Here is a 23,842-nt window from a genome sequence, read left to right on the forward strand (position 1 = left end):
AAAGCTGGATTTTGCCCCCAAATGACACAGAAACGCCCTGGCTGGACATCCCAATGCCAGATCATGATACAACCTGATCCTATTGTGCAGAAACCTACCTTCTCAGCAGCGCAGCCCCACACTCAGGTTTAGGTAAGCCTGGTTTAAGTGACCTGCTTAACATTACAGCGTTGGAGAGTCGAGCATCGAGGAGGGATCCTCACTACCAGCAACAGGCAAATATTGATATTTTTACTATTTATTTTTTGGTGTCCATTAACATGCTTTGCAATGTGATTTTCAAAGACCACAACGTGCAGGGAGTGAAAAGTAATTGAGGATTGCGGAGAGTTACTTGTTATAAGCTGCTAAGAAGCAATTGCAAGGACTCGTTCACCCCCATTTCACCGACGTGTTCTTGGTGCCTCTTCAGATCATTCATCCCTTTGCTCTGTTGTAGAAAAACACACGATGCAAACGTGAGTTTCACGTATGTAAAAATAACTGTAATATTTTATTACAAGAATTAAAAAATGGCCAAAAATTACACACAATACAGCGGGGACTTTGGTGTTGGCCATCAGACCATGCAGGATCTCCTCAAAATCCACAGGAAAAAGGCTTCACCAACCCAACGTCATCTGCATAAAAGCCCCGGAACTAATTAAACCTGATCAGCCCACATGCGCTTAAGTATGGCGGTGAGGAGCTAAGCCAGGCCTGGGCACAAGGACATCTTTAAAAGCCAACGTGTGTTTTTCTGTTTGTGTTCCAGGAGTCAAACCAGGGCGAGTTTTGATGGAGGGTGGGAGACACGGCTGGAACGGCAGCCGGTTATGTGCCGTGTGTTAATATTTTATATGGTGGAGAAGGAGTTAAGTCAAGAAACCTACAACCAGCGATTGAGAAGTGTTGTTTTTAGTACACTTGGGGGACCTTTTGTGCGATTTCACGAGAAATGAATAATATTTGAGGTCTCAGATACAACAGATCCCGAACAGGTTGGCCAGAGAGGTGGTGGCTGAACCATCCCTGGAGACATCCCAGGCCAGGCTGGACGGGGCTCTGAGCAACCTGAGCTGGTGAAGATGTCCCTGCTCATGGCAGGGGGGGCACTGGGGGAGCTGGGAAGGTCCCTTCAACCCAAACCACCCCACAACTGTTATCCTGCTCAACCCCCTTCCCTTTAAAAGTACCACGATCCACAACACTCACCCAGCAGCGCTGGAAGAGAAATATCCCACAGGATCTCAACTAGCCAGAGCATCCCTTCTGAACTCGTGGTTTATCCCCTTTTTGGGCCCAAAAGTGAGGCAGGTGCTACACAAGGAGCTGTGGGGAACCTTGCATGTGGGTGGGTAGAGACTGAAGCCATTTGCTGAGGTGCAACAGCAAAAAAACCAAACCGGGACAACCCAGCACTGCCAGCAGGTGTAAAACCTGCACCGGATCAACGAGCTGAACAATCCGATTTAAACCGGGCCTAAAGAGCTGTGTTGGAGTGAGGGTGACAGTCACTTCGATGGCCCCGTGCAGGAGACCCAAGCCTGGGAGGGACTTCTGCAAGGAGCCGCTCAAAGCAGAGACGGGAAGGAAAGTTCAGATTCCGAACCCATCCACAGCCTCAGATCTTTTGAGGTTCCAAACCACAGCAGCTTGGAGATGGCACGCAGACAATACAGAGGACAGGACGCGTACGGGAAGGTTTCCCCCAAAAACTACTAGTTTTACAGTTACTACACATAGAAATAAAACACTACAGAGATCCCAAGTGAAAAAAAACATCTCTTTGGTATAATTATATGCAGCCAAGTTTAACAACAGAGAGAAAAACACAACAAACAGGAAAAGAAATACTATTTAATCTTCAAACTTGCTTGTAGATCAAAAGGGCAGAGGTTGATGGACACTCGGGCCCCACGGCAGCCCCAAAGCATCGTGTGGTTGAAATCAGAGCCAGCGCGGGATTTGGGCTTTACCTTTCATCCCTAATTATATGAACGACGTAGCGAAGAAATAGCGGCGAGGGGAATAAAGCGTCGCTGCGGCCCAGGCAGCGGATTGGCGGACGTTCTCTCTTTTGAACAAACCCGCGTTGGAATTGAAGATCGGTTTGAACTGTTTACAGGTAGAAACGCGACGGGCCTTGCCCGTTCCCATCGGGTCACCCGCAATTAAACAGCGAACGGATGGTTTGAAGCGAAACGTGGGTTTGGTGACCGGGGAAGCGCCCCAGCTCCATAGGTCCAACATATAGAATCTGTAGGGACTCAGGCTGAATCCAGGAGTTCCAGCAGAGCACCGACTGCACCGAAATAACCCTGAGGAGCAGAGAGGAATTTATTAAATATTAAAATAAAGGCACACAACTGAGAGGAAAACAAGAATATTACGCATACATTGTAATTTTAACAACTTGGTGGGAGGAAAATAGATTTTAACAACTGTAAGGTGGGAAAGCAGAGCTCCACAGAATCATCTACACCCTCAAGAGTCTTACAGTTTGGTAGGAAACAATTCTATTATTAATTACTGGAAAAATAGATGTGTTTTTGTGACCCTGTGTAATAATACAGTGACCCACTGTAGCAACCTGCTGTGTGTCAACAGCTACAGGCTCCACGCGGCTGTTTCACAAAGGGTTTGAATCTCAACACGGGACATAATAAATTAAACATTTCACCTCGTGTTCCAAGAAAAGTGCTTTTAACTGCCCCTTGGACCAGTAGTCCAGAGCGTACGCCAGAAGCCTCATGGAGATCGTGTTGATCCGAAGGAAGTTGCCAACGAACACCACGCGATTAATGTTCTGCGAGTATTAAGGAAAAAAACCCAATGGAGCGTTAAGGCTGAATTCAATTCTCTGTTTGCACTGATGATCCTTATACTGGCGAGAAACACTGATCACCAAGTGCCATCTCCTCTCCCCACAACTCCGGGCTTTAACTCATCACTAAATAAGCTGAATAGTTCTCTACTGTTAATGTAAGACGAATAAAAATATATAGGAACACATAACCAACACAATCCTGAAAAGACCAACCAAGTCGTGGTATTTTTGATTTATATCAGACTTCCAGCCACACTTTTCAATCCCAAAATTGGTCCGAGCCAAGCGATGTGCTCTGAAGCTTTTGATCTCCAACAAGAAAATCATTTCGGTTCCTCCTCGTTCCACAGAGTCAGGATTAAATCCTTTCTGCCCCTTCACTTGCATCCTGTGGATTTTCCTTCCATCCCCACGTTCGTTAACACTTTCCCCTAATTACGGAGCATCCTTTTTGCATTCAGCGAGGACTCAGCAGATGGATTGCGGGTAGGCCTGTTCAGAAGGCCTCGCCTAATTTCAGCAGTAAATTAAGGTAATTAGCGCGCGTTGGCTTAGCCCCAGCAGAAGAGGCTGCGGAGGGAGCGGAGCGCTCGTCTCTGCTCTTTCATAGCCCTGTACAATGCTGCTTGACATGAACGCAACAAGGCAGCACTGTAAAGAAGCTGAAAGCACAAAGATAACCAGGAACGGTGGTGGAAACGGTGGGACCTGAGCGAGAAATTCGTCAACCCGCCGCAGGAACCGTATGTGAAAGAGGTTTCCCCGTGATACCTCGTTGAGCGCGCACATCCGCGCTATGGAGCCGATGTTGTTGGTGATGGTGATTAAAGTGGCCTTGGCCAGGTCCTCTTTGCTGACAGAGTCCTGCTTCTCCTTGCTCATCATGTTCCCAAAGCTGGAAAAGACAATTTTGGGGTTAAAAGTCCATCAGAATCCCAGGAGAAAACAGGAATTGCTTATTTCTAACTGCAAAAAGCGTTGCTCTCGGTAATTCAGATCTATTCAAACACAACAACAGAAGCAGTTGCTCTCCCAAGATGTGTAAATCTAGTTTTTCACCCTCGCGCGATCTCAAATGAAAAATATAAATTACAAAACTCAGTCCTTACCTGGAGGCCACAGCCCAACCGGGCAACCCGAACCGCTCGTAGTCCCCCCCGTAAATGTCCCGCACCAGCTTGTCCACTTTGGTGCTGTCCCCGCGCGACGCCATCTCCAGCGCCTCCTCAAACGTGGAGCAGCCGGTCAGGAGGCAGCAGAGCCCAAAAAAGGTTCCCCCTCCCAGGCTGCAACGTAAAGAGAAACCAAAGTCACCCGCTTTGCTTCTAAAGAGACAGAAAACGGCTCGTTTCGGTGAAATCTCGGTGAGTTCAGGTTGCCCCGTTCTTTCTCTTTTCGGTGAGGACAATGTCAGATGAGCAGCAGTTTTCTTGAAATCTGTTGCTTTTCAAATAAAGGGATCCCAGGCCCTCACAGCCTTCTGCAGAGAGCATCATCCTAAATAACAACTTCATTTTCTATTTTTACAATATCCACCTTCTTCCCAGTGCTTTGAGAAGTCAATCTTAAAATAAATATTAGTCCTGAGGGATACCTGATGTATTAAGGGGAAAAAATGATGTCCTGTTCACTTTACTGAGCACACACGCCAATAATGGTGTATATAATAAGACTGTGGGGTTATTGTTATTATTACTATTACTATTATTATTGCTACATTCACAGAATCACAGAATCGACTGGGTTGGAAAAGCCCTCAGAGATCATCAAGTCCAACCCTTGGTCCAACTCCAGCCCATTGACTAGATCATGGCACTAAGTGCCATGGCCAATCTCAGTTTAAAAACCTCCAGGGCCGGTGAGTCCAGCACCTCCCTGGGCAGCCATTCCAATCCTGACCACTCTCTCTGCACAGAATTGCTTTCTCATCTCCAGCCTCAATTTCCCCTGGCACAGTTGAAGCCCATGGCCCCTTGTCCTATTGCTGATGCCTGGGAGAAGAGCCCAAGCCCCACCTGGCTAGAACTGCCCTTCAGGTAGTTCTAGAGAGTGCTGAGCTCACCTCTGAGCCTCCTCTTCTCCAGACTAAACAAGCCCAGCTCCCTCAGCCTCTCCCCATAGGGCTTGTGTTCTAGGGAAGCTCAAAGCCACCGAGCTCTTTGGGTTTGCGAGGCAAAAGAAGTCATAGAATCATAGAATAATTCTGGTTGGAATTGAACCCTCAGGATCATCGAGTCCAACCATAACACAGTTGGAAAATTACTGGAGAATCACGTCCCTGCCACCAAAATAAGGGAAATTTCCGAAGTCCTGAGGCAAATCTCTCCTGCAAAGTCAACGCTTGTGAATGGAATCATTGTATTTGGGTCAATCTGAAATTACGGGAGCTCTCTGATGGCAAATAAACCACTAATTCCTACAGCAGGGCAACTGAAAAATAACTTTTTAAAGAGACTGGTCACAGTAAAGAGACTAAGGGGTGAAATTCAGATTCTCTCTCTTGGCAGCGAAAAGGGAAGAGCAGGAGCTCGGTCATTCAACTCACCACCTTTACTGCAGCTTGTTCCCTGAAAATGTCACTTTTTACTCTAAATTAAACGCAATTGGTGCCCTTGCAGCGCTCACCTGGTGCCCGTGACCCGCTTGTAGTTTTCTTTGGAATACACGGCCAGAATGCTGACCCCCGAGCCGATGTTCACCAGGAGGAGAGGATACGGGTTCTCCAGGTTGAACGGGAGCTTCCGACACCGTTCGGCATCCGTCGGGTTCTCGAAATAGTAGCACTCCGAATGCCCATTGAATCCGACCGAATCGATGTACAAAACTCCTTTAATAAGGCAATCGAGTTCATCGAGCTTACAAAGCTCAAGGTCACTCATCTGGTAGGAAAAAACAAGAAGAGTATTCAAGAAGTAGCAAAGGATCTGAAGGGTTTATGCTCAGGGTTAGAGAAATGCATTCGCTGCTGGATAAATTCAGCCGTTGCTCCCTGTGATCGCGAGAGGGCTCCGGCTTTCTCCACGTGGACATTTAGTGACACCAGTCCAGTTGGGAAATGGGGGGGAACAAACAACTGGAGCCACGGATGGACACCAAGAGAGTCCCGTCAGCTTCCAAGGGCCTGGTCTGGGTCCTGGCTCTGAGCGTTAGCAGGAAAAGCAAAGAAAAATGAGAAAAGATTGAAGTGTTTGGAAAAAAATATAAAAAAATAAAACCACACAGAACAAAACCAACCCCAAAAGAACAGGGGAAGTGATGATGATGAGCTTGGAGCCAGGGGGGGTCGGGCTCTGCTCCCCAGGAACAAGCGCCAGGAGCAGAGGAAACGGCCTCAAGTTGCGCCAGGGGAGGTTGAGGTTGGATCTGGGGAACAATTTCTTCCCCCAAGGGCTGTGGGGCATTGGAACAGGCTGCCCAGGGCAGTGCTGGAGTCACCATCCCTGGAGGGTCGGACAGACGGACATGAGGTTCTCAGGACATGGGGCAGTGCCAGGGGTGGGTTATGGTTGGACTCGATGACCTTAAAGATCTCCAACCAAAATAATCCCATAAAATTGTTTTCCCCTCACGTCACTGCCGCGACTGCACAAAACGCTTCTTCACTTGGTGTGTTTTTTCAAGCCCTGGTTAAACAAAGTCTTTGTCGCACACGTTTTTCACCTACAAACAAGAACCAAACTTACAATGAAGCCACAGGACGATGTCAAATCCCAAACGCCAACCTCCTTTCAGTTAATTTACCACCAAAGCAGCTCACTCACAGGCGTTTCAGAAACAAAACCACACAAGCAAAGGAACAATAAAGCAAATATTAAGCGTGTGAAAGACAGCAAAGGGAAAAAAGACTGACTGAGATCAGCATAAACAGAGATTAATTACACAGAGAAAGCCAAGTAAGAGCACAAGCCATGGGAGTTAGCGAGTAATTTTACAGTTACAGGGATGTCACATGCATTTTCAGGGAAGAACTTGGAGATGTGAACTTGGCTCCCCATGCTCCCCAAACCCAGTTTAATCAGAGTTAGGTACACCCTTCCAAAGCCGAGATTTAGAGAAGCTTTAAGAGCCTGAAGAGAAAGTTTTATATATCCCCAACGGTATAGAAGCCAAAAATTGCATACTGTGCGAAAGTCCTGCTCAAATTTGTACGCTCCACCTCCCGTGGCACATAAGGTAGTATGGAGGCTTGAAAAGTGTTTTTCGCTTCCCATTTGAATAAAAGCGGGCATGTCATGAGTAGGAAAGCGTATAAAGTGCAGATTGCCTTTACGTCCACACAGGGTAAGGTCCTTTAGCTCGAGGTGCACGTCCCGAATGCCCGTGGAGCCGTAGGCCACGTTGGACGTCAGGTACTTGCGGATGCTTTTGAGGTTTTCCACTTCTTCCTCCTCCTCTTCAGCGGTGATGTCCTTCGGTTCGAAATAAACCAGCTTGACCAAGGTCCCTCCGATGTCCAAGCCGAACCAAGGAAAGACTAAAGAAAAGAAAGAAATAGGGTATGTTACTGTCGTACCGCCAACAAAATACTTATCAACTGAATTAATTCGCGCAGTTCTCTAGGGACTCCAGAATGAAGGCATGTTTGGTTTCTAAAGTGGAAAACTTAAAGGAAAAAACGTCACAAGTGTGGTCTGTATTTCACAAGCGTGGCTGAGACTCCTCTGTGCGTGGACTCAACCCGTTTTGCTGCTAAACTGAGGGAGTGCGGTCGGGATGATCGGGTAGTGAGGTGGACTGTGAGCTGGCTGAAGGGAAGAAGCCAGAGAGTCGTGGTCAATGGGGCAGAGTCCAGTTGAGGCCTGTATCCAGTGCAGTGCCTCAGGGGGCAGTGCTGGGGCCTGTGTTATTCAATATATTCATCAATGACTTGGATGAGGGAATAGAGTGACTGTCAGCAAGTTTGCTGATGATACCAAGCTGGGAGGAGTGGTGACACTGGAAGCTGTGCTGCCATCAGAGACCTGGACAGGCTGGAGAGTTGGGCGGGGAAACATTTAATGAAATAGAACAAGGGCAAGTGTAGGGTCTTGAATCTGGGCAGGAACAACCCCAGGTTCCAGTGTAAGTTGGCAAATGACCTATTAGAGAGCAGTGTAGGGGAAAGGGACCTGGGGGTCCTGGGGACAGCAGGGTGACCATGAGCCAGCACTGGGCCCTTGTGGCCAGGAAGCCAGTGGTACCTGGGGTGGGTTAGAAGGGGGTGGTCAGTAGGTCAGAGAGGTTCTCCTGCCCCTCTGCTCTGCCCTGGGGAGACCACACCTGGAATCTTGTGTCCAGTTGTGGCCCCTCAGTTCCAGCAGGACAGGGAACTGCTGGAGAGAGTCCAGCGCAGCCACCAAGATGCCGAAGGGAGTGGAGCATCTCCTGTGTGAGGAAAGGCTGAGGGAGCTGGGGCTCTGGAGCTGGAGAACAGGAGACTGAGGGGTGACCTCATTCATGTTTACAGATATATAAAGGGTGAGTGTCAGGAGGATGGAGCCAGGCTCTTCTCGGTGACAACCAATGACAGGACAAGGGGCAATGGGTGCAAACTGGAACATGGGAGGTTCCACTTAAATTTGAGAAGAAACATCTTCCCGGTGAGGGTGGCAGAGCCTGGCCCAGGCTGCCCAGGGAGGTTGTGGAGTCTCCTTCTCTGCAGACATTCCAACCCGCCTGGACACCTTCCTGTGTAACCTCATCTGGGTGTTCCTGCTCCATGGGGGGATTGCACTGGATGAGCTTTCCAGGTCCCTTCCAACCCCTGACATTCTGTGGTTCTGTTTCTGTGATTCTGTGATATAGCATGTTCTGGAGCTCCCAGCCTTTGGTTTTCAGTCCTCAAAACCCTCACAGCCCCACATGGCACTGGAGATACCCCATCGTGGGTCTGACAGCACTGTGACACCCGCTCCATCCCCTGCGCTTTCTTTCTTTTATAAAGTTCCGATCCAAAGGCGGAGCCGAGGACAAGGCTGGTGCTTTTACATCAAAGGGATGTACAAACGTTACCTAATTACAACCTATAACCGAGGTAGACGAGTAATCTGAGATGCCCCAGGGAGACGAAAACAAATGTCTAATTGGATTATTTTATTAGTCAAATTCCCCTGTGGTACAAAATATGCATTAGTGTCAGGCCCAGCAACATTTACAGCTGTATTAGATAATGAGCTGCTTGGAAAAGATCAAGAGAAAACCCCGATCAGATGGATCCTGCGATTAGAGCCAAGAACTGGAACAGATTAATATTACTATTAATGAGCTACAGGATAGGCTTGAGCTAACGAGATCCACGGGCTCCAGAGCAAAGAGAAAAACGCAGCCACATGTTACGGCTTACGGCAGCGGGATTAAACCATTCACAACCAAGAGAAATAAAGTTGAATGGCAGTCGAAGGGAGAAAGAACACGGGAGCGATTCAAGGAGTTTTTTCATGCCAATAAAAATGTTTTTCATGAAAATTCCTCATTCTGTACCCCAGAATTCAGAACCGAAGGTCCCTTCTGACTCAAACTGTTCTATGACTCTGCGACCCACGTGCTCATCCCAACACCTTAAACCTAAAAATCCCATACACGAGTTCACCTGGTACGATATTAAAACCGTTTCCAACAATGTACATACATCTGTAAGTCAGCGGTCCCCGTGTTAATGGCAAAATAGGACCCCCTCCCCCAAAGCATTTAAAGTATTTCGTCTTTCTTTAATCAAAGGCCTCGAGTACTCAATTAATTACCGCAGAAAAAAGCTTTGAACATGGATCATGCGCCGCTGTTGAGGGAAGTGATAAAAATACCAGCAAGCACAGGTGAACAAGCAGCCAAACCAGCGGCTCCTGCTGCTGTGACTGGCACTGGGAACACCCTCTGTCTAAACACCAGCACTAAAACCAGATTCCCCACATGCACTGGGCTTTTTGATACTCAATAAACCGCTGGCAACCCAGCGAGCTCTGCGCAAGGGAAGGAAGAACAAGCAGCTTCCCCACGTTCCTCAGCCAAGTTCCCTCCGGTGTCGTGGTCACCGACACCTGGACAACCCTCTTCACCCATTTCTCCCTCTTAAAAGCTTCAACATGTCTGCTCTGACCAAGGAACTGGTTCCAGAAACCCTCTGCGACATCACTTTGTGAGGTTACGTAAGGGCAGAAACAGGGAGAGAGCAGAGAGGGGGATCTTGGAGATGTCCATCAGCAGCAGAAAAACGTCCAAAAATTAAGCCATGGAGCTGAAAATGCCACACGAGCTGCTTCACCACAAGCTAAAGGGGCTTCTGCTCCCGAGGAGACACTCAGCTGGCAGCACAAGCATTTGCTCAGTAGGTAACACTGGTTCATGTTAAAGCTGGTTGTGAAGGTCACAGAGCAAACTCAGGGACACAAACCTTCCAGATTTTAGGGCATGAGAATCACCAACTTGGTCCTTATCAACACAAAAGAGAGCAGCTCCTCAGAAACTTCATCCCAGCTCATTCCCTGTGCTGGGCACTGGGGAGGCCAAACTGCCAATTCTGGGGTCAGTTTTGGGCCCCTCACGCCAAGAAAGGCCTTGAGGTGCTGGAGCGAGTTGAGAGAAGGGAACGGAGCTGGTGAGGGGCTGGAGCACAAGTGTGATGGAGCGGCTGAGGGACCTGGGGGGTTCAGCTGGAGAACAGGAGCTGAGGGGAGACCTTCTGATCTCTGAACTGCCTGAAAGGAGCTTGGAGCCAGGGGGGTCGGGCTCTGCTCCCCAGGAACAAGCGCCAGGAGCAGAGGAAACGGCCTCAAGTTGCGCCAGGGGAGGCTGAGGTTGGATCTGGGAACAATTTCTTCCCCAAAGGGCTGTGGGGCATTGGAACAGGCTGCCCAGGGCAGTGCTGGAGTCACCATCCCTGGAGGGTTGGACAGACGGACATGAGGTTCTCAGGACATGGGGCAGTGCCAGGGGTGGGGAATGGTTGGACTCAATGATCCTGAGGGTCTTTCCAACCCAAGTGATTCTCTGATTCTCAGTCCCCTCAAGACCTTCAATTTTTTAATATCTATAAATTTCCCTTTTATTCAGGTGTTGTTACAGCTGCCACTGAACTCGCAGAACATCAGGCATGGGGTTAAACACACCAGGTACCCACTGGCTAATAAGGAAACAGCAACAACACCTGCAGAGCCTGGTGTGAACCGTACTCAGGTTAGGATCAGACTTTACTAGTCCTCACTCTCATTTTGTTTTTTACTAGCCCCACTAAGCCCCAGCTGGCCCCAAAAAGAGCATCCAATCCCCAACAAGCCTCAGCTATCCCCGCAGACCCAGAAAAGCTCCGCACGGAGCAGCATCGTTCTCCATCTGCCAACAGCTCGGCTGTACCTTCAGTCACCAGGGACAAATTCTAAAAGATCGCCCATTAAGGTAATTAACTTAAACCAAATGATTCTTAATTATGGATCTCTCAGTATATATATCCCAGGCACAGGTTAGGAATCCGAGGAAGAAGCATGCTAGCTCAATATTAAGTATTTCTTTACCATACCCTAAGGGATTTTCTATGCAGTAAAATCCGTGCAGAGCACTCCAATAATCTGGGGCATGGACAAAACATCCCCTATAAACCCATTTGTCCAGGAAAGGGCTGTGGCACACAAATGATGTAGAGAACGATGTGGCAAAGAACGATGGGGAGAACGAGAACACAGGAGGAACATTGTGGGGTGAACCTCTGCGGTCTCCTCCTGCCCAGCATCCTCCAAGAAGAGTTTTATGTCTCTCTGGTTGTTTGGACATTTACCAAAAAGGCAAGAAATCCTCTTCTCAAAGCCACAAGTGCTCTCCACCCAAAACCTTCTACAGTCTTCCTTAAAGGAACTCTATTTCTTTCTTAGCATGATGACAGCAGCTAACCTGACAAATGTTGTGTAAAAAAGTCAAGAAGAAATAAATGCGATGGTATTCGGAGTGAAAAGAAGCTGGGGTACAAAGAGGGTGATGTGAGGAACTGGGAAAACTGTGGCACCGCTCAGCAGATCAGGGACACAACCACAGAATCCCAGAATGTCAGGGGTTGAAGGGCCCTGGAAAGCTCATCCAGTGCAATCCCCCCATGGAGCAGGAACACCCAGATGAGGTTACACAGGAAGGTGTCCAGGCGGTTGGAATGTCTGCACAGAAGGAGACTCCACAACCTCCCTGGGCAGCCTGGGCCAGGCTCTGCCACCCTCACCATGAAGAAGTTTCTTCTCAAATTTAAGTGGAACCTCCTGTGTTCCAGTTTGAACCCATTACCCCTTGTCGTATCACTCGTTGTCACTGAGAAGAGCCTGGCTCCATCCTCCTGACACTCACCCTTTAGATATCTGTAAACATGAATGAGGTCACCCCTCAGTCTCTCTTGTCCAGCTCCAGAGCCCCAGCTCCCTCAGCCTTTCCTCACACGGGAGATGCTCCACTCCCTTCAGCATCTTGGTGGCTGCACTGGACTCTCTCCAGCAGTTCCCTGTCCTGCTGGAACTGAGGGGCCACAACTGGACACAAGATTCCAGGTGTGGTCTCCCCAGGGCAGAGTAGAGGGGCAGGAGAACCTCTCTGACCTACTGACCACCCCCTTCTAACCCACCCCAGGTACCATTGGCTTCCTGGCCACAAGGGCCCAGTGCTGGCTCATGGTCACCCTGCTGTCCCCAGGACCCCCAGGTCCCTTTCCCCTGTGCTAACCATGAGCCTTATTTTCAGAGTCACAGAATCATTTTGGTTGGAAAAGACCCTCAAGATTGAGTCCAACCGTTAACCCACCCCATGTCCTGAGAACCTCATGTCCATCTGTCCAGCCCTCCAGGGATGGTGACTCCAGCACTGCCCTGGGCAGCCTGTTCCAATGCCCCACAGCCCTTTGGGGAGGAAATTGTTCCCCAGATCCAACCTCAACCTCCCCTGGCGCAACTTGAGGCCACTTTCATTTTGTCCCCTAACACACCCGCTGCCAGAGCAGTTATAAAGCATCCGGAAAGACAATTTTTCTCCAAGAAATTTTTCTCCAAGAAATTTTTCTCTTCATCTTTTGGCCTGACCAAGGATTGTCTTCTCTTAACACCGACACTTTCCAGAAGTAGCTCTACACATACATTTTCATACACACAATTTACATACAGCCTTAAATATAAGCTTTCTTCTATGGATAAGCAACAACAAACACAAACGTTTCTGCAAACAAAGTTCAGGGCTTGGGGCTATCACTAAATCACCATCTTCAGATCCCCCTCAGGGTCAGACCGCAAGCTCTCCAGGGCAAGAAAAATATAATGCCTGTATATGTTATGGAAATCGCTTTATAAAACTGGCTGCTATATAAATAAAAAACCCCTCAACAGACTGTTTTTGAAAGCTGTAAGTGTCAAGATGAAAGAGGAGATATAATTCAAAACTCCCGTGGTGGATTTTTCTTCATACGACAAGCGGCTCAAGTCGTTTTCCAGATTGATCCTTAAATTATGAGCCAATTAAACCAGAAGCTAAAACAATTAGATCAAGACTGATGATTTAGTTGAGCATTTGGCAGCATCTCTACGCTTACTCTAAAATATTCAACGTTCTATTTTGATATCGTTACACCACTATGGAAATCTTACAACTGGGAAAGAAAAAATATTAACCAGCGTTTAATATAAAGCGACACTAATTCTACATATCCTCTCATCTCTACAAATAGGCTTTGCTTGAAATTCACGTTTCACACCCAATTCCAAAACATAAAAAGGTATTTAAAAATACAAATCAAAGCTTGAATTTCATACTGCAGAGGAGCTGCCCAAGGAGAGTTTTATTTGTACCTCTAATTGCATACGATCTGTATGGAGAATTTAAAGCGATTTGCACACTATGTCCGTGCATGATTCTGATAGGAGATACTAAAACTTGAAAAGAAACAGGTGAATAGAGGGGGACATGCTTTTTTTTAAACCACACAAGGGTAAATATAGAGAAACTATTCGCAGGATGCTCTTCTTGATATTTTAACTACAGGCTTTCTTTTGGAATTCATGAGCACCCCACAATACAAATCCACTTCATGCAACCTCTCCCCTTTTTAAAGCAGTAAAACGCCCTGGACAATGTCGCGCAAAAGCATCACAACCAGCTTCTTTTCAAGGAAATAACCTGAACTCACCTCTGCCGAGGAAATAATGGGGAAGGAGCAGAGAGAGCAGAAGGGGATGAACTGGATCGCTGACCTATTTCTCTTATCAGGAGGAAGATTAATTATAACAAAATATCCCCCTGGTGGTCACGAATTTTATGCCTGGCACTCAACCGAACCCCCAGCGAGCGCTTGGTATCCCGCGGTTCCGTTAAAATAACCATAACGTGAATATCATCTTGACTATTCCGGGGTATTTCCAGTCCAGTTTTGAAGTATAGATTTCAATAACGGTTCTGAAAATTCATTAGCAGGAAGGAATTCTTCTGTATTGCCTCTGATAAAGCTTTTTTGGTATTACCGTTATTACTAATAATCCTGTCGAGCTCCCGTTCGCACCCCACCAACATAATCCCCCAAAGCAGCTCGGGACTCCAACACGTCTCCGCTCCACGACATTTTCAGGGACAATCCTCAAATCCTCGCCTTCTCCTCCTTTTACCGAAAACCTGCAATGAAGCTCTTTAATTCCTACAAAGCGAAATATTTAAGAGCCTGAGCCGCACCAAGACGCGGAGCTCGCGTCAGGTTATTGCAGATAAATCCCATCTAATTCCCTTTGGTCTCGGATCTCCCCTGCGTTACAGCTCCAGAGGAAGGGAGATCACAAGCTTCAAGGGCAGCCCGCTGAAATCCTTTCATTCCTAAGAAAACAAGGCTCATCTGCCAAGGCCTCAAGGTCACAGCGCTCAATTGAACCTCCCGGCAGCAGCCGAGCGGGAGCTCAATTAGGACATTTTTGATCAGACGCTCATTAAGCGGGTTTGTTCTTCTTCAGGCTTGCTGGATTCTTAAGGTGGGACCGAGCGTTTTAACTTCAAGACGTTAATCTGCGCCGACATCAGACCTTGTCCCTGTTAAGGGATGGACTCGCTCGAGCGCGTTTCCCTTCAAATTATCAGGAGGATCGTTTAGGAAAGCCAGGCTGGGATCCCGGGTGGATCCAAACCCGGCTCTGAAACCCCCAGAACACCCGTGTTCCCACCAGGATCCCACGCCAGTCTCTGCTCTGGACTTCACCGCAGCAAACAGCGACCTCAACGCCCAATTTCAATCTCGGTTTTCCACACGAGACACTGAAACTGCCCCCGGGCAAAGCGGAAAAGTATCATCACCCAATATACCCAATTCCACCCTAATTTTCATACCGGAGATTGCTGGCTGCAACCTATTAACATGCACACCTCTAATTAACAACCCCACATGTCCCGCTGGTGGGTTTTGCTGTGATTTCCTTACGACACGACGGCCACAAAAGCGGATATTCACATATAAAGTTGGTTTTGCTGCACCTAAATCGCTGCTAGTGCCGTTACATCCCTCTAATAAATTCCCCTTTTATCCTACTAAATCTCAGGTAAGCAGAAAACCCCACAATCACCTCAGTTATTTAAAATTAACTTTACAATCATCTCCTGGTGCAGGATCGCTCCTGTAATCCAGCGCAAGCTGGAAATGAGAAGGAACCCAGGTCAGCACAGCCTGACGCTCTATTAGCACTTGCCTGAAACCAGTAACACAAGCAGCATCCAGTTCAAGTCTCTGAATGTCTTTTGAGATATCATTCCTATTTTTCAAGCTCAAGGCAAAAAGAAGCTTCTTTTTTCCCAGCAATCAATAAAAAGGGAAAGAACAGTATTTAAAACTTCGCATTAATAGCATAACAATAACATCATGCCATCGCCAGCCAACAGATGGAGTCTCGCTACAACAAGCAGGATGATTTTGATTCCTGGATTAATTTGCTGGCGTCCCTTTAATAGCCATGCAGGTAATGGGGAACTACGTGGATACGGCAAATTCCTCCCAAGAGGAAGGACCGTGGCACAAGGAACAACCACGCAGCTCCACGTCCAACGTGGCTGAGGTGACGTCCCCAGCACCTGCACAGCGGCTCCCAAAATGAAGGCTGCCATCCATTTTGCACTTAATTCCACACACCATTTCTGATATGGCGTTTAAAACCAGCCTTAGGGGGTGTTTTTTACCTTCCAAAGCTCGGCTCAGTCTGTGCCCTGTCCCTGCCAAACCCACAGGCTTCTCCCCTCCCCAAATTTACACCTTTCTCTTTGCTCTCTGGTGCTTTTCTTCCAGCACAGCCACGCAGCCTTCGCCCCCCCCCAGCATCTCTGTCTGTCCTTCTGTCATCTTTTCCCCACGCTCTGTCCCCACCAGTGACCTTCCCAGTCCCCCTCCAGTCCCAGGTCCCTGATTTGGCCACCTCAGCCCCAACCCCACCAGGTGCCACCTCCATGTCCCAGAGCAGCTCAGCTCATCCCACCCTCCACCGAGCCCATGGCCCAGTGTCACCGTGTCCTTGTCCTACCATGTCCCCATCCCACTGTGTCCCTGTGTCCCAATCCCACCACGTCCCTGTGTTCCTATCCCACCGTGTCCCTACGTCCCCATCTCACCCTGTCCCTATGTCCCCATCCCGTGTCCCTGTGTTCCCATCTCACCGTGTCCCTATGTCCCCATCTCACCGTGTCCCTACATCCCCATCTCACCGTGTCCCTATGTCCCCATCCCGTGTCCCTGTGTTCCCATCTCACCGTGTCCCTATGTCCCCATCCCACCATGTCCCTATGTCCCCATCCCACCGTGACCCTATGTCCCCATCCCGTGTCCCTGTGTTCCCATCTCACCGTGTCCCTATGTCCCCATCTCACCATGTCCCTACATCCCCATCTCACCGTGTCCCTGTGTCCCCATCTCACCGTGCCCCTACGTCCCCATCCCGTGTCCCTATGTCCCCATCTCACCGTGTCCCTACATCCTCATCTCACCGTGTCCCTACATCCCCATCTCACCGTGTCCCTATGTCCCCATCTCACCGTGTCCCTATGTCCCCATCTCACCGTGTCCCTATGTCCCCATCCCACCGTGTCCCTATGTCCCCATCCCACCGTGTCCCTATGTCCCCATCTCACCGTGTCCCTACGTCCCCATCCCGTGTCCCTGTGTCCCCATCTCACCGTGTCCCTGTGTCCCCATCTCACCGTGCCCCTACGTCCCCATCCCACCGTGCTCCTGTGTCCCCACACCCATCGCCCCATTGAAAAGCCCCTCTCCCCAAGCCCCGCCCAGCCCCTGGGCACGCCCCTCCATCCGCAGCACCGCCCACTCATTACCATAAACCACGCCCCATCCGCCAGGCCCCACCCACATCGCCCAAGCCCCGCCCCCGCCGCAGCCCCCGCTCCCCCCCCCGCCGCACTCACGCGGGCGGTTCTTGCGGACCGAGTCCCGGCGCTGCCGGCTCACGGAGCCGCCCCGTTCGCGGGGCTGCGGCCCGGCCGCGCTGTCAACGCCCGCCGAGGAGGAGCAGCCGCCGCCACCGCCGCCTCCGCTGCTGCTGCTCCGCCGCCGCGGGGGCCCGGCGTCCGCCCCCGCCACGCCGCGCCGCCGTGACTTCTCCTCCGTGGTGCCGCCGTTGCGCAGCGGCTCCATCCGCAGCGCGGCCCGGCCCCATGGGCCGCCCGCCCCGCCGCGCTGCGCTCCTCACAGCCGCCGCCGCCGCAGCAGCCGCCCCCAGCGCGCCTGCGCCACACGGCCCCCCGCGCGCGCCCCCGTCCCCGGCGGGAAGGTGGGATTAGGCGCCTCCAATCCGCGCCTTCCTCCGCACGGAGCGACAGGCGAGTTCGCCAATGGGAGGCGGGGATTGGACGGCAGCGGGACGCTAGGCCCGCCCTCACCGCTCGGCCGCGGGTAGTGACAAGGGTGGCTGCCCAATCAACGCGCCAGCTCGGTACGGGGCGGGGATTAAGGCGCCCGTCGGGGCGGGCCGATATGCGGCAGCGTCGGCCTATGGCTTTCCTTCAACAAGAGAATGACACGGCAGCTGTCCAATGGCGTGAGGCGGCCGCCCGGTCGGGGCGGCCGAAGGCCGGCTGATTGACAGGGCGGGTAACCATGGCAACGCAGACGGGGCTGCAGGAAGACCGCAGTAGGACTGGTTGGGCCGGGGCTGCTTTGCATACGATTTGCATATGCAGATAGCGAAGCCTCCATCACCCCCTCGCTGTGGGGCGGTTCTGTGGCCCCTGGGCCCCCTCCGTGTCAGGCCTGTGCCCTTGGGCCTGCACCGCAGCCCCCGGTGGGAGCACAGGCTGGGCTGAGCCATCTGGGCCTACAGCTCCGGCCGTCAGCCTGGGGAGCTCAGCATGGCTGCTGGCGCTGCCGGCGAGGCCACCTGTTTGAGAATCTCAGCTCTGGGCCACGTTAATGGCTCTGAGGAAAAGTAAAACGTGTTTCTGAGCTCGGCGTGTCCTGAAGGATAATGACTGGTGCTCTGGCCTTGTTGGGGAGAGCTGAGGTTTCCGTCTTGCAGAGGAAGAGCCAGAAACAAGTCCTGTTTCCCCTCACGAGGCCTTGGAGATCACGCTGGATCCGAACACCCAGCAAGGGCAGATGGAAACGCTCCGGCTCTCCAGACAGTTCAGAGAGAATAAAATGGGAACGAAGACAAGAGATTTAGGAGGAGAGACAAAGAAACAAGAGTCAATGATTCTGGGTACGTTCTGCCCCAATCCTTGATTCCCTTATATATCACAACATCATTTAAATGCAGATAAGCCCTATTCTTTAAACTCAGACCCTACATTTATCAATGCTGAGCTCCCAACTACAGCAGCAGCCACGCAGGCAACAGAAAAAATGAGGCGTCCGTAAAGCACGACACAAGCAACCATCAACAGGGTGACGTTCAAGAGGAAAACACACTCTCAGACTATTTTACGCCATAACAGATCCAGTTGTAACACGCTGGAGGTTCCCAGGTGGAACGTTAAGTGATGTCTCGCACACCCAAGCGCGGAACTGCAACCCAGTGACCCCCGGTGCTCTTTACCTGCATCTCGTTAATCCCAGCTCGCCGCAATCCTCAGGCATTAACTCGATACCGAAGGGATAAGCAACTGGCGTTCAAAGCAGGTGTAATAATTTCAGTAAGAATTTGCTGAATTCTTGGCTGCTGTGGTGAAAACGAGGCAAAGGGATGGGTCAAATTTAGTTTGTATAATTTTAATATCGCAAATAAATGGTGTTGGTGCCCATGTGAGATAAAGTACAACCTCTCTGAAGAAAAATGATGCTTCTTAATAAAAGCACTGTCTTCATTTTGTTAAGGAATGAACTCGCTGAGCTTTGTCACCTGAAATTCAGAGTATGGTCAGTACTGAGCCCTAAAAGTGTTTTGTTTACCTGGCTGTAAGTCCAGAGCTCCAGCTGGGAAAGCAGAAAGCGAGTGAACACGTAGCAGAGCCCTTGGGAGCCTCTTGTGTAAAAGGCAGCGTGGAGATGGCACGGAACGCTACTGAAAAGGGCTGGTTTTGTCATGCTGCTCAAAACCTTCCTGCTCGTCCCCAAAATGCAAAGGCCGCAGGGTGACTCAGCCCAGGGCGGCCTGGCCAGCGAGGGATGAGCAGAGCCGGGTGCAGCGGGGGGTTTGGGGATGTTGGTCTCTTTTCTGCAGGTCAGAGCAGAGCCTGGGGTGGGAAAGGTGGCCCAGCTGCCTTTGCTGTGCAGGATCCAATTCAAACAGAGAATATGGGAGAATCTGGATCATGAAGAAGTGTGAGCAGCACCCTGGGCTGTACTGTCCACAGCGCACACTCATGGAGTCATAGAATAGAATCAGAGAATCCTTTTGGTTGGAAAAGACCCTCAAGATCATTGAGTCCAACCGTTCCCCCACCCCTGTCCCTGCCCCATGTCCTGAGAACCTCATGTCCATCTGTCCAACCCTCCAGGGATGGTGACTCCAGCACTGCCCCACAGCCCTTTGGGGAAGAAATTGTTCCCCAGATCCAACCTCAACCTCCCTGGTGACACCCAGTCCCTTCCCAGCCTGTCACCACGCACCAACACCTGCCTATGACCCTGTTTCTCTCAAACGCTCTTCTACCTTGCAACAGTTTGCAGCTCGGATCTCTGCTTAAAAACCTTTGGTGCATTTTTCTGAGGAACTTGCCCAGTTCCTCTTCAGCAACCACAACATCCTGAGGATACGACTTATGCAGCTCAGCTGTTCGCTGTGCCGAGAAACACCCTTCCCGTCTTCACCCCCAGCCTACTCTGAGGTCCTAGGAAGCCCAACCTCTGGACCAGGATCTGTGCTTGCTCCAAAATAAGGACAGAAAACTGTCCCCAAATCCTGTCCCACTTCTTCTTCCTGATGTGGACTGGTGGCCTCGGTCTCGCCGTGGCAACGTGTGAAGCTCTAAGTGCCCTTCAGAGCATTTCCTCTAGTTTCATAAACCTCCTGCTCCTCGAGACGCTGACACAGGTCCAGCCACCACTGCGAGCAGCCGAAAGGGGTTTTACCTGCCCCTTGCACCACATTTGGTGGCTCTGGGCATTGTCTGAACCACCCCCCAAACCCTGGGATGTCACCTCTCGTCTCTGGGACGCTGGAACGGGAGGTGTCACCCCAGCGTGCACAACACACAACCCAAAATATTGAAGCGAGGGTTTTAGCAGAGCTGGCGGGCTGAGGAGGAGGAAGAGGTGAGTGTAAGAGTCGGTCCGAAGATGGAACAGTATTTGCCTGAAACGTTTGCCATCAGGGACTAGGAGAACTGAACCCTGACAGAAAGAACAGATGGACAATGACTTGGAGAGAGGCCTGAGGAGAAGAATTGTGTTGTACAGGTCTTCCCGACCCAGGGGGCTACTGGTAACAATGGCTGCTGTGTGGACTTCACCTGCTGCCTCAGCCAAACTTGCCCCCACCTTCTAAAGGGATTATGTTATACAGATCCCTCCAACCTGGGGACAACAGCTGCTGTCCAGGAGATGGATTCTCACCTGCTACCTCAGTCACACCTGCCCCCACCTCCTCCCTGAAACAAAGGCCAATGAAGAACAGCATGCCCAGAAGCTCGCCAAGGGTCCTGAGGTCACCCAATGGACCAGAAAGAGACTCCTGAACGCAAAGCCACACAGGGGCAGACGGGTCCTGGCAAGCAAAGCAGGGACTTTTTGGGCCTGCGCAGTTAAGCCTGGATTGTGAAACGAAGGCAGAGATTGGCCTCAAACAATGGGAGTGAGAGGGGGTGAAGAAGCATGAGAGATGGGTCCTGACTGGACATCATTCAGATCTTCCCACCAGAGGATCCTGAATCACGACACAGGACCAGCAGAACTCTATGGGACCGGAGACCAGAGGGACACCTTTGGGACTTGTCTGGTGGTAATTAAATCCTCTTTTCTCCGCTTTTCTTCTTTTCCTTTCCCTTTTTCTCTACTCTCTCTTCACATCCCGCTTTATGGGCAAAAATAATAAAGTAACACTGTTTGATTGAATTATAACCCCTTGGTTGCCTTAATTTTGCGCTTCGAGATAAAGATAAACGAACCATCACGAGTCCATCACCGAATGGACCGTGACAGCGAAGAAGCCGAATTCCCAGCAGACACTCAGGCAAAGCTGCTCCGAGAAATCCAAACGCAGCTCCACGGCGAGGAGAACGTTCCAAATCCCACAGAGTGGCTTCAAATCACGTACGGCAGAAGTTGTACCAACACCTTTCTCTGAAAGCACCTGTCTTCTTAAATGGAACAACAAATTGCTGCCACCCTCCCCAAAAAAAAGAAGAGGATGGATATTTGGATCCTTCTTTGTGGCCTCCACTCCCTGAGCAGGTAAATCTGGGATTTAATTCTCCAGACAACTTGTAGGTGGAAACTTGCCTTGCTCCACAGAGGCTTCAAAAGCTGAAATCCTGCCCCTTCATCTTACACACATGCACGACAACTGCATGAGTTGAGTGTCAAGTGGCAAATGATTTTATTATACAATTAGTAAAAAGCTTTTATTTTAAAAGCTGTGCAGGGATAGTTCCCTGCAGGCTCACCCGGCATTTACACTTTCAAAGTGCTACGTTACAACTCTGAAAACGCTGGCACTTCACAGCAGAAAACCCAATGTCTGTTTTCAATCGAGTCTGAAGTGGCGATAAACCAGCTGTTTCAAAAGAACGATTCGATGTGAAAAGGCAAAACACACAAACCATTGCTAAAACGTAGTGGGGAAATAATTTTGCAGGCAAGTAAAGCATCAGAGAAAAGGGCCTTGGTACAGATGCTGCTGGTTTGGGATCTCATGGATCACACAGAAACTGCATGGAGAGGGCACACACCCACGCTCCTTAATGAAGTTTTGGATGGATTCTGGTGTGTGGTTATGCAGGCTCGTGTACTCTGCTTTACAAGGTGTATTCTGCTTTACAATGTGTATTCTGCTTTATTTTGGTGCAATATGCAGTAGTAAGCATCAGCCTCTTAACAAGGTGAAAGGATATGGGGAGATTTCCTTACTGCAAATAATAAAGTGCAATTCTTAGTGCTGAAAACTGCAGCTTTCATGGGGAGCTGACAGGTCCCTACGAAGCCTGGCAAAATTATGAAAAGTAAGGGGAAAAAAAAAAATAAACAGTTTACTGGGGACAGGAAATCCTGGGTCCTTCACCCCACTTGTGGGCAGGTTTTGGACAAGTCACCTCGTCTTCAAATGGGGAGAACAGCCCCCGTGTTCCCTCTGCTGGCAGAGGAGCTCAAGTGTGGGCCCCTCGGGAACTGGAGCAAGTTGAGAGAAGGGAACGGAGCTGGTGAGGGGCTGGAGCACAAGTGTGATGGGAGCGGCTGAGGGACCTGGGGGGTTCAGCTGGAGAACAGGAGCTGAGGGGAGACCTTCTGATCTCTGAACTGCCTGAAAGGAGCTTGGAGCCAGGGGGGTCGGGCTCTGCTCCCCAGGAACAAGCGCCAGGAGCAGAGGAAACGGCCTCAAGTTGCGCCAGGGGAGGTTGAGGTTGGATCTGGGAACAATTTCTTCCCCAAAGGGCTGTGGGGCATTGGAACAGGCTGCCCAGGGCAGTGCTGGAGTCACCATCCCTGGAGGGTTGGACAGACGGACATGAGGTTCTCAGGGACATGCGGCAGTGCCAGGGGTAGGTTATGGTTGGACTCTATGATCTTGAGGGTCTTTTCCAACCAAAAAGATTCTACAATTCTTTAAAAGCTCCATCCCTCCCTCTGACAGATAAAACACCCATCGCAGAGCAAGCACTGAACATCTCCGGTTCACCTGCAGAGCAGCCCTGTCAGATCAAGATCAACCCCTCGCTATCGCAGATAATTTCTTGTCCTCATTGTTCACACGACAGCTGCACTTTGCAGCCGGGTCTTGGGGAGCTCATCTCCAGCAGGCAGGTTGTATTTTGGGAAGCTGTTACCAAACAGCAGCAATCCAGGAGGAATAAATTACTGGCCACAGTAAAGCAGGGAAGAAGCAACAGCCTGGACATCAGCACCAGGCCCCTGCCACGGTTTGAAGCCCACGGCATCCTTGGCGCTTGCTGGATTCAAATCGTGCCAGCCCATGGCACGATTTCTGTGCAAACTCAGCTCCCCTGCTCCCCCGCAGCATATCACGGGAGGGTGGGAACACCCCAAAGTCTGCGCTGGCATCTTTAGAGCTCAAAAAAGAAAATCCTCTCGCTACAACAACCCTCTAACTACATGAAAATAGTTTTGCTACTTCTGTACCCCTGTGATTTTGGGAGGGAGTAGATCAGGAACACCTTGCAGCTGCAGAAGTGGGCAGCGTGGCTGGTGATCGCTAAACTCTGCCTAGAGCTAGAACTGGTACCAGCAGGAACTAAGCAGGGCTGCTTCTGCCCCCGAACGCTGCCATGGGCAGGGGGAAGCTGAGGATATTTATTTGGGTTTGAGGATTTCATCTTCAAAATCTTGCAGCCCAGTCCCCTCGTGTTCCAAGCTGATCCCTGGGGGACAGCAGGGAAATGACAGATTGCAATTTTAAACCTTCAGGATAACCCAGAGCATCTCGACCACCAGCTCTGGCCTCCCTGCATTGTACAGAGTCG

General features: G+C 50.3%; 1 protein-coding gene across 2 annotated transcripts; it reads right to left on the bottom strand.

Moving 5' to 3' along the window:
• Positions 1–1,751: 1,751 nt before the first annotated feature.
• Positions 1,752–17,518, bottom strand: PANK2 (pantothenate kinase 2). Of its 2 annotated transcripts, XM_082050223.1 has the most exons (7): positions 17,177–17,518; positions 6,931–7,283; positions 5,435–5,688; positions 3,919–4,095; positions 3,581–3,704; positions 2,663–2,788; positions 1,752–2,300 (listed from the first exon to the last, which is right to left on the bottom strand). In XM_082050223.1, exons 1-7 carry the CDS (start codon positions 17,403–17,405, stop codon positions 2,250–2,252), a joined length of 1,314 nt encoding a protein of 437 aa, XP_081906349.1. In that variant the 5' UTR covers positions 17,406–17,518; the 3' UTR covers positions 1,752–2,249. The 2 variants fall into 2 exon arrangements, with proteins under 2 accessions (XP_081906349.1, XP_081906350.1); XM_082050224.1 differs by lacking the exon at positions 17,177–17,518 and having other exon boundaries at positions 7,074–7,215.
• Between the last annotated feature and the right edge of the window lie 6,324 nt (positions 17,519–23,842).

This window comes from Streptopelia decaocto (genome assembly GCF_964273445.1).
Source record: "Streptopelia decaocto genome assembly, chromosome: 4".
In the NCBI taxonomy this organism is placed as follows: Eukaryota; Metazoa; Chordata; class Aves; order Columbiformes; family Columbidae; genus Streptopelia; species Streptopelia decaocto.

Coding starts and splice junctions, on each gene's coding strand:
- PANK2 (XM_082050223.1), bottom strand. CDS start 17,405: ATGGAGCCGCTGCGCAACGGCGGCACCACGGAGGAGAAGTCACGGCGG. Junction 4,096..5,434: donor AAGCGGGTCACGGGCACCAG/GTGAGCGCTGCA, acceptor TTTACGTTGCAG/CCTGGGAGGGGGAACCTTTT. Junction 3,705..3,918: donor GGTTGGGCTGTGGCCTCCAG/GTAAGGACTGAG, acceptor TGTCTTTTCCAG/CTTTGGGAACATGATGAGCA.